Raw genomic sequence first — 11581 nt, 5'->3', positions numbered from 1 at the left:
AGAATTTGTATTATGGCAAGAAAAAAGCAGCTAAGTAAAGAAAAATGAGTGGCCATCATTACTTTAAGAAATGAAGGTCAGTCAGTCCGAAAAATTGGGAAAACCTTGAAAGTGTCCCCAAGTGCAGTTGCAAAAACCATCAAGCGCTACAAAGAAACTGGCTCACATGAGGACCGCCCCAGGAAAGGAAGACCAAGAGTCACCTCTGCTTCTGAGGATAAGTTTATCCGAGTCACCAGCCTCAGAAATCGCAGGTTAACAGCAGCTCAGATTAGAGACCAGGTCAATGCCACACAGAGTTCTAGCAGCAGACACATCTCTTCAACAACTGTTAAGAGGAGACTTTGTGCAGCAGACCTTCATGGGAAAATAGCTGCTAGGAAACCACTGCTAAGGACAGGCAACAAGCAGAAGAGACTTGTTTGGGCTAAAGAACACAAGGAATGGACATTAGACCAGTGGAAATCTGGGCTTTGGTCTGATGAGTAGAAATTTGAGATCTTTGGTTCCAAACACCGTGTCTTTGTGCGACGCAGAAAAGGTGAACGGATGGACTCTACATGCCTGGTTCCCACTGTGAATCATGGAGGAGGAGGTGTGATGGTGTGGGGGTGATTTGCTGGTGACACTGTTGGGGATTTATTCAAAATTGAAGGCATACTGAACCAGCATGGCTACCGCAGCATCTTACAGCGGCATGCTATTCCATCCGGTTTGCGTTTAGTTGGACCATCATTTATTTTTCAACAGGACAATGACCCCAAACACACCTCCAGGCTGTGTAAGGGCTATTTGATCGAGAAGGAGAGTGATGGGGTGCTACGCCAGATGACCTGGCCTCCACAGTCACCAGACCTGAACCCAATCGAGATGGTTTGGGGTGAGCTGGACCGCAGAGTGAAGGCAAAAGGGCCAACAAGTGCTAAGCATCTCTGGGAACTCCTTCAAGATTGTGGGAAGACCATTTCCGGTGACTACCTCATGAAGCTCATCAAGAGAATGCCAAGAGTGTGCAAAGCAGTCATCAAAGCAAAAGGTGGCTACTGTGAAGAACCTAGAATATAGGACATATTTTCAGTTGCTTCACACTTTTTTGTTAAGTATATAATTCCACATGTGTTAATTCATAGTTTTGATGCCTTCAGTGTGAATGTACAATTTTCATAGTTATGAAAATACAGAAAAATCTTTAAATGAGAAGGTGTGTCCAAACTTTTGGTCTGTACTGTACATGGAAATGGTAATAATGCAAAGCTGCTAATTGGACTTTGCTACAAGCCTCCTAATATAGCTGAAGACGTAGAGGATGATATGCTGCAACATATTAAAAAGGCAACAAAAACAAGTCATGGTCAAGGTGCTGGCTCCCTTGAAATTGTTCCAGAAAATGAAGTAATTCTCCCAGAAAATTATTGAAATTACACTTTTTGCTATACACGTTTATTTCCTTTGCATGTATTGGAACAACACAAGAAAACAGAGAAAAAAAGGCAAATTGAACATAATTTCACACAAAATAGGCCGGACAAAATTGTTGTCACCTTGCCAAAATTTTGGGTAAACAACTTTGTTTCAAGCATGTGAAGCTTGTTCAAACACAATTGAGGCAAGTAACAGGTGTGGGCAATATGAAAATCACAACTAAAACCAGATAAAAATGGGAGAAATGGATTCAATCTTTGCATTGTGTGCATATGTGGGCCACACTAAGCATGAAGAAAACAGAAAAAGGAGAAAAGAACTGCATAATCAATAAATTTACAACCCATACAGTCAAATATGGTGGAGGTTCAAAGGTGTTTTGCTGCCTCTGACTGTGTGCAAGGCATCATGAAATCTGAAGATTAGCAAAGGATTTTGGGTCACAATGTAGTGCCTAGTGTCAGAAAGCTGGGTTTGAGTCCTAGGTCATGGGTCATCCAGCAGGACAATGACCCCAAACATACTTCAAGAAGCACCCAGAAAATGGATGGAAACAAAGTGCTGGACAGTTCTGACCAGCAATGAGTCTGGATTTAAATCCCATTGAACACTTGTGGAGAGATCTTAAAATTGCTGTATGGAGAAAAATATTAAAATTTGAGAGTCCTTAGTGGTTGATACCATCTTTTCAGTTAGCCATTAGTCAGTAAGCTTTCGAGACTACTCAGGTCTCTTCATCAGACAAAGAATAACACAAAATCTGAAGAGTCAAATATTTATACATAATAGGGCACAGGAATAATGCAATAGATAAGACAAGTGATGTGAAGCAGAACTATCAGTTTCGGAAGGGGATAAGCAGTTGTGGCCGCAAAAATGTGTGGCCACAAGTAGATCTATTCTTTTTTAGTGTGGCGATGAGAATTCATCCAAGTTTTTGCCTGGTCTCCCCTACATACAGATCCCCAGTTGGACATTTGGTACATTTAATTAAGTACACTACATTAGTTATGATGCAGCTGAAAGTACCTGGGATCTTGTGGTCCTGATGTGAGTTGGGAATCTTTATCTTGACCGTGGTCTTTATAAATGGACAGGTTTTACATTTACAGTTGGTGAGGATGAATTTTATAAGTTTCACCACAAAGGTGAAACTATCCTTCCGGTCAGTTTGCTTTCCCTCCCAGTACCTTTTCATTCTAGCAATGTTAGGTTTCTAGGAGATTATACTCCTTCCTTTTATTTTTGGTTCTCCTTAGCTTGCCTTCTTTGCCCTATATGAATGTGTTTTTGTTTCTCATTCAGGTTTTTTGTATATTACTTCATACTTTCCTTTCCCCTTGTTGACAGTGTGTTGCAGCCTCCCCTCTGGTTCCTCAGGAGGTATGACAAACTCCTCAACGACTTATTAGGGAGTTAGGTCTGTGGTGGTGTTTTTAGTTGTGCAGCTAGGGCCTTTCTTGTCTGTACAGAGACTAGTTGGGTGTAGTTGCGGCATTCTCCCCAGTGTGGGTTCTTCGGTGGTTATCAAAATGCGCTTTCTGGTTAAAACATTTCCCACAATCTGAAAATGAAAAAGGCTTCGCCCCTGTGTGGGTTCTCTGGTGCTCATCAAAATCAGAATTCTGGTTAAAACATTTTCCATATTCTGAACATGGAAAAGGCTTCTCCCCTGTGTGAGTTCTTAGATGTTTGGTAAGAGTTGATTTCTCTGTAAAACATTTCCCACATTCTGAACATGAAAATGGCTTCTCTCCTGTGTGAGTTCTCTGATGTTTGAAAAGATATGATTTATTTGCAAAACATTTCCCACATTCTGAACATGAAAAAGGCTTCTCCACTGTGTGGGTTCTCTTGTGCTTAAGAAAACTAGATTTCTGGTTAAAACATTTTCCACATTCTGAACATGAAAATGGCTTCTCTCCTGTGTGAGTTCTCTGATGGCTGATAAGAGTTGATTTCTCTGTAAAACATTTTCCACATTCTGAACAGGAAAATGGCTTCTCTCCTGTGTGAGTTCTGTGATGTCTGATAAGAGTTGATTTCTCTGTAAAACATTTTCCACATTCTGAACAGGAAAATGGCTTCTCTCCTGTGTGAGTTCTCTGATGGCTGATAAGAGTTGATTTCTCTGTAAAACATTTTCCACATTCTGAACAGGAAAATGGCTTCTCTCCTGTGTGAGTTCTGTGATGTCTGATAAGAGTTGATTTCTCTGTAAAACATTTTCCACATTCTGAACAGGAAAATGGCTTCTCTCCTGTGTGAGTTATCTGGACTTGATTTCTGATTAAAACATCTCCCACACTTGGAGCAAGAAAATCTATTCTTCGCTGTGTGAATTTTTTGATGTTTAAGAAAAGACTTTTTGAGAGGAAAACTATTTCTATATTCTGAATGTGAAAATGGCTTCTTTGCTTTAGGAGCAGTTTGTTTTTTAATGGTTATTTTGTGACTTTGATTTTCCTTAGTAGTCGGTAATGAATCAGAAGACAGGACCTGTTTCAAAGGATCAGATGGCAGATCTTTGCTGTGAAGGGATGATGGTAAATCTGGAGAAATGGCATTCTCTTCAATTGTATCCTGTGGGATCTGAAAATTATCTGATTTGAAAATTGAAGATGTCAGCTGTCCCTCTGATCTCCTGGTACAGACATCTGCCAAGAATAAAACCAATTATTATTTTTTAATAAAAAATCCTTGAATTTTATATTTTTGAACATTTCTACTTAAACTGTCCATAAAAAAGGCAAGTTATATAAAAAAAATCACTTATTCACCACAACAATGACCATCTAATAGAAAATCTCATAGGATGAAGCAGTGGAGCGTGGTGTTCAACTGTTTGTTCATTCTGCCTCCCAAATATGGAGTAAAAGGCGCAGGCTCTGTCCAGCCACTAAGTTTAGGGTTGCTGGTACCTGTAGTACCATCGAGTCTGACAGTATGGGTGTGTGTTCTGTCTAGATGGATTATTCTGCTCCCTGCTTCAGCAATTTGGAAAGCACCACACCCTACTAAAGCTGGAAGCATATTGCCGGAAGCTGCCAGATACAGCCTTGTTCTCCTCTGGTTCAGTCCTCTGCGCTCAGCTCCCAGCTTGTGTATTTGCTTCCTGTTGTGACCTCGGCCCGTTTACTGACTACTCTTGTGTCTTCTGATTTTGTATTTTCTCTATCCTCTAGGTTCTGACCCGGCTACCTGACTATTCTTCTTTCCATCTCACTCCACCGAATAGCAGGTAACACCGTGGCCCAAGCCTAGGGGTCTCTGTATAGGTGCAGATCTATGTAGAGGGGTTAAAGGGTGATGATCAAAGTAATTTGTGAAATCTGTAAACAGGGTAGATAGTGATAAGCCTGTTCATGGTAGCTATCTTTTGAGCATTCCCAATAGCTTAATGTCGCTCCTTCCCTTCTTAACCTCCCATGTGCCCAGACAGTAGGGTACAACCATATATAGTGTATTGTCAGATTCAAAAGAAGTTGGAAAATAATTTGTAAGGTCCATTTGTTTCCTATTATCCTTTGTGAAGAATTCCAAAATTATCACCACATAAAGTGACACACATCAGATTTGAAAAATGGGGCCTGATTAGAAACATAATACTGGCTGCGGGAAGTGGTTAAATCAGAGGATTACTGAAGTAAAAAACTGTGACTACAGACAATAACACACCTACTGAAATGATCAAACTGAATGTATGAAGGGAGAAATCCAACACTAAACTGGAGTTGCACTCATTTATGGTTGACCATTTGGCGCGAACAAGCCGGAACCCCGAACACGAACCGGAATTTGAAATGCCGAACAAATTCGCTCAATACTATTTATGACGCGGAGTGAATCCATGAAACCAGGGCTGGAGCCATGCCAACACATCTCCTGCAGGCGTGAATAAATGTATATTACAGCCATCAGCCACGCACAGCTTAGAGATATATCATGGCACAGGTGTAATGTTTTTTATATGTACTTTATCACAATCCTGTTTGAAGTTAGTTGGTTTTAAAAGAAATTGAACAGTCAGGATAAAGGGAAACTCTGTTGTTATTGTACAGAAATTCACACTTGTCCCTCACTGCACATTTAATGTTATCGATCAAAAAAGCGAAGTTTGGCCAGAAAGACTGGACCTGGTCTTGTAGGGACCATATGAGCACATTCAGCAGCACAGAAGGGAGAGAAGGTGGATTCATCCAATAAGATATCGGGGTTCTACGAAGCCAACAGCATCATTACCCTCCACTTTCTCTTAGAGGCCCATCATATTTTTCTTCAAGTCATTTTTTAACTTGTCAGCACATTCTACATACGCTGTCATTTGGCTTTATAGTTTACACACCTGGGCAGGTAACGGTCAGCTTCACCTAATCCCAGGGGGTAGGTGGATCCTCCAGGTTGTAAGTTCTATAGAAAGGGGCTTTCCCAATTACACAAAGTAATTTGTATATTTTCGGACGGAGGAGAATGTTGTGGTCTAGAGCCAAAATGGTGATCACACGATTATGATACGGCCGGACTACACCAGCGATAAAGCAGCAACAGACAGGGACTGAGAAGAATCTGTGACTTCTCTGTATTCAGTGGTTACTCACCTGGGTAGTCATATGTAGGAATCTCCTCTTTACACCGCTCATCATCCCTCACATATGTTTCTGTAGTATTAATATGGGTCAGATCTTCACCCTGAAACAAATATTATAAAAGTCAAAGACAGATGGAGAAGTCACAAGTTTGATCGGCTCTAATCCTGCCATCTCCACACTAATATAAAACATAATAATCGTGGATAAAACAAAACTGAAGACATGACCTTTACAGCCGTCTACATATCATAGGGGAGATCTCATGACACCTTCTCTCCATCTACCTGATGATCCTGAGGAACATTGGGATCTTCTTGTTTACAGTCCTGTGGAAGAAGAGGACGAGGACATCTCTCTGGTGTTGTCCTCTTACTGGATAGAACTGGAGGAAACACATACAGGGACTGAATTCATTCTTTACATACAGATAATTATAGGCCGTGTGTATTTAGTCCTGTCTATTACCTGGTGATGTGAGGGGCTGGGGAACCTCCATCATGACGTCATTGTACAGATCTTTGTGTCCTTCTAAATACTCCCACTCCTCCATGGAGAAATAGACAGCGACATCCTGACACCTTATAGGAACCTGACACATACAATGATACCGTCATCCCCCGATCCCTTCATAGCGTTACTGTATAATGTCCCAGCAGTGTCACCTCTCCAGTCAGCAGCTCAATCATCTTGTAGGCGAGTTCTAGGATCTTCTGATCATTGATGTCCTCATGTATCAGGGGGTGAGGTGGAGGCCCTGTGATTGGGCTCAGGGGTCTTCTCCATCCCTCAGACACTGGGTCCTGACAGCGCTCACTAGAGGTCTTCTTCACTACTGTGTAATCCTGGTTATGGAGAGACACATTAATAAATCTCAATACAGACATTTCCAGAGTCCTCACCTTTCCAGTTCTGTTCATCTGTTATTCCCATAGATAAGAATAATGTAATGTGACGTCATCAGAATCTCTCACCTCTCCAGTAATCCGGAAGAGGATCTCTAGGGTGAGGTGTAATATCCTCTCCGCCATCTTGTCCATCATTTTCCTGGATAAATCAGGAAAATTTTCTTATATAGACGATCTTCACTGAGAGGATCCGGTATTTTAGAGATCTGAATGAGAAAAAGATAAGCTGATGGATAAGACCATTTTTCTGCAAACGATGATGCGGAATCCAAAATGTACCACGAGTACCCTTTATCCCTTAATCTGGTGTTCAGGTCTATTGCCTGTATATTAAAATCTGTGATATTCGAGCAGTACCTTCTCAACCATAAAAATTGGCCCTTGGGTTTTCCTCTTTTTATGGGGATGGGGGTGGTGGTTATCCCACTTCAATAGTTTATTAGTGCTTGAAGGCTTATGGTAGATGAGTGTCCCTAGGGTCCCATTACAATACTTCTTGATCAGTACATACAGGAAAGGCAACTGGTAATAATTGGTGTTTAAACAAAATGTACTTTTCAGGTTATATCCTCAGTACCCTCACTTTTCATCCCTTCTTTTGAGGCCCACACAGTCAGACTCTATCGGCCCTTCTCCCTGCAAGTGGCGGTTGTGTATCGACCTCCGTGCCCCTCCCGTCAGTTTGTGGATCACTTTGCCACTTGGCTTCCAAACTTTCTATCCTATGACATCCCCACCCTCATCATGGGAGACTTTAACATCCCAATAGGCGATTCCCTCTCCTCATCTGCCGCTCATCTTTTATCGCTAACTTCCTCCTTCTGCCTTTCACAGCTTACTAATTCTCCTACACATGAAGATGGAAATACTCTTTGACCTGATCTTCGCCCGGCTCTGTTCAATACATGACTTTACTAACTCTCCTCTTCCGCTCTCTGATCACAACCTTCTTTCATTCTCTGTCAAGAACTATCACCCTGCTCAAGACACCCCCACTTTCCACACTTATAGAAATATACATGCCATTAACTCCCAGAAATTTATGAAAAAGTTGCAATCATCATTGGCCCCAATCTCCTCCCTCTCATGCCCTGACTCTGCACTGAAGCATTATAACGAAACATTGCAATGCGCCCTGGATGAAGTCGCACCTCCTACACAGAGAACAACTCGGCACAGACGGCGACAACCCTGGAACACGCTGCAAACACATTTTCTCCTGCGGGGCTCCAGGTGTGCCAAACGGCTGTGGACAAAATCTAATCTGGCCGAAGATTTCCTCCATTATAAATTTATGCTTAAAACCTATAACTCCACCCTTCACCTCTCCAAACAAACCTACTTTAACAACCTCATCATCTCATGGCCCAATAATCCTAAACACCTGTTTGACACTTTCACTCTCTCCTTAATCGAACAGCACAGGCCCCAACCACCAACCTCCTCAGCACTGACGATCTGGCCAATTATTTCAAAGAAAAAATTGACCATATCCGACAGGAAATTTTCTCTCAATCCCCAAATGTTATGCATGCTCCTCCCTCCCACACTGTATCTTGCTCATTTTCTGACTTCGAACCAGTCACGGAAGAAGAAGTGACAAGGCTCCTTGCTTCCTCTCGCTCTACCACCTGCACCAGTGACCCTGTTCCTTCACATCTCCTTCAGTCCCTTTCTCCAGCTGTCACCACTCACCTAACTAAAATATTCAACCTCTACCTCTCATCTTGTATTTTTCCCTCCTTTTTTAAACACTCCAACATACATCCATTACTTAAAAAAACATCCCTCGACCATAACTGTGCTGCTAACTACAGACCTGTTTCCAATCTTCCCTTTATCTCTAAACTCCTGGAACGACTGGTCCACTCCTGTCTAATCCGCTATCTCTCAGATAACTCCCTTCTGGACCCTTTACAATCTGGTTTCCGCTTTTTACATTCTACTGAAACTGCACTCACTAAAGTTTCTAATGATCTACTAACAGCCAAATCTAATGGTCACTACTCCCTGCCGATTCTCCTGGATCTCTCTGCAGCATTCGACACTGTGGATCTACCTCTCTGACCGCGCCTTCACTGTGTCTTTTGTTGGCTCCTCTTCTTCTCCCCTCCCCCTTATTGTCGGGGTTCCTCAAGGATCAGTCCTAGACGCCCTTCTTTTCTACTTTTATACCGCTCCTATTGGACAAACAATCAGCAGATTCAGTATCATCTCTATGCTGATAACACCCAATTATACACCTCTTCTCCGGACATCACCCCTGCATTATTACAAAATACCAGTGATTGTCTTTCCGCTGTCTCTAACACTATGTCCTCCCTCTATCTAAAATTGAATCTGTCAAAAACTAAACTACTCCTATTTCCTCCGTCCACTAACCTACCTATGCCCGATATTGCCTTTTCCGTTTGTGGCTCCATCATTACTCGCCAGCAACATGCCCGCTGTCTTGGGGTCATACTTGATTCAGATCTTTCCTTCACTCCTCACATCAAATCACTCGCTCGCTCGTGTCATCTACACCTCAAGAACATCTCTAGAATCAGAAATTTTCTTACCTTTGACTCTGTAAAAACTCTTACGTAGCTCTTATTCATTCTCGTCTGGACTATTGCAACTCTTTACTTATCGATCTCCCTCTTTCTAAACTTTCCTCTCTCCAATCCGTCCTGAACGCAGCAGTCAGGGTCATATTCCTTTCCAAACGACACAACGATGCCTCTTCCCTGTGCCAGTCATTGCACTGATTGCCCATCCAATACAGAGTTCAATATAAACTTATCGCTCTTACCCACAAAGCTCTTGATGATTCAGCACCACCCTACATCACCTCCCTCCTCTCAGTCTACCACCCTACCCATGCCCTCTGTTCTGCTAATGACTTAAAACTAAAATCCTCCGTAATCCGAACCTCCCACTCCCGTCTCCAAGATTTCTCGCATGCTGCACCAATTCTTTGGAATGCACTACCCAGGACAATTTGATTAATTCCCAATACCCACAGTTTTAAGCGTGCCGTAAAAACCCATTTCTTTAGATTGGCCCATCACCTCAACGCACTTATCTAACTGTCCCAGTTTGGCCCATATTAAAATTTTCTTCAAAATCATGCTCATACCATCCATGCACTGAATAGCCTCTGTCTGTACTGTACACATAATGGCTGGCAATCAGTTCATGTAGTGTTATGTACTTACCCTATTTAGTATATTAAGGTGGTATTATACAATATATGTACATTTTACCTTTTGTGTCCCCCCTATTTCCTCATAGACTGTAAGCTTCTGAGCAAGGCCCTCACTCCTTTTAATATCTGAGTTATGCTTATTCTGGAAAGTCTGTATTGTCTGTATAAGTCCCCCCTAAATTGTAAAGTGCTGTGGAATATGTTGTCGCTATAAAAATAAAAATTATTATTATAATAAATTCAGATGTAAATCTAAGGCCCACTCTATTGATGTTGAGTTCCCCGACAAATTCAAAAGATTGTTCACTTGTCCCTGACCAGATGATAAAAATGTAGTCAATATATTAGTACCATACCCCAATATATGGCTGCCACCGCTTATGATTATCCCTGAATATTGTAGATTCCTCCCACCAGTCAAGAGATAAGTTAGCATATAAGGGGGCACAAATGCTTCCCATCGCAGTAACCCCTGAGCTGGTGGAAGTACTTCCTGTCAAAAAGAAAGAAGTTATGAGTAAGAGTGAATTTTAGAAGATCCTCCATGAAGTCAATATGTCTGCTACACTCTATTGATCTCAATTTCAAGAAACGTATTACTCCTCTGATACCATCGTCATGCGATATATTACTGTACAAAGCCTTGATATCTAGTAAGGCCTGCTCCCCTACATGCAAGTATACATCCTCGAGGGTATACCTGGAGGGGAGCAGGCAAAGGGAAAAACATTTTCCAGAGGAATTATTCCAACTGCAGGACCTCAAGCGGTACTGGGGGAACATTATACTGTGGGGGGGCATCATACATACTGCATAAGGGGCATAATGGGGACAATACATTGTGTGGGGGCATCATACATCCTGCATAAGGGGCATAATGGGGACAATACATTGTGTGGGGGCATCATACATCCTGCATAAGGGGCATAATGGGGGCATTACACTGTGGGGGCATCATACATACTGCATAAGGGGCATAATGGGGGCATTACACGGTGGGGGCATCGTACATACTGCATAAGGGGCATAGTGGGGGCATTACACTGTGGGGGCATCGTACATACTGCATAAGGGGCATAATGGGGGCATTACACTGTGTGGGGGGCATCATACATCCTGCATAAGGGGCATAATGGGGGCATTACACTGTGTGGGGGCATCATACATCCTGCATAAGGGGCATAATGGGGGCATTACACTGTGTGGGGGCATCATACATACTGCATAAGGGGCATAATGGGGGCATTACACTGTGTGGGGGCATCATACATACTGCATAAGGGGTATAATGGGGGCATTACACTGTGGGGGCATCATACATCCTGCATAAGGGACATAATGGGGGCATTACACTGTGGGGGCATCATACATCCTGCATAAGGGGTATAATGGGGGCATTACACTGTGGGGGCATCATACATCCTGTATAAGGGGCATAATGGGGGCATTACACTGTGTGGGGGCATCATACATAC

At 42.4% G+C, this 11581-nt stretch overlaps 1 protein-coding gene across 1 annotated transcript; it reads right to left on the bottom strand.

Annotated features, from left to right (window-relative positions):
• Nucleotides 1-1435: 1435 nt before the first annotated feature.
• Nucleotides 1436-3695, bottom strand: LOC141205538 (uncharacterized; the record flags this gene model as incomplete). Its single annotated transcript, XM_073664106.1, has 1 exon — nt 1436-3695. A coding segment is annotated over one exon (798 nt), but the record flags the coding sequence as incomplete, so codon positions are not given.
• Between the last annotated feature and the right edge of the window lie 7886 nt (nt 3696-11581).

The sequence above is a fragment of the Phyllobates terribilis genome, unplaced genomic scaffold (genome assembly GCF_046119375.1).
Source record: "Phyllobates terribilis strain yellow unplaced genomic scaffold, ASM4611937v1 Scaffold_140__1_contigs__length_4765195, whole genome shotgun sequence".
NCBI lineage: Eukaryota > Metazoa > Chordata > Amphibia > Anura > Dendrobatidae > Phyllobates > Phyllobates terribilis.
The sequence above is the reverse complement of the archived record's forward strand: the minus strand, read 5'-3'. Positions and strand labels throughout refer to the sequence as shown.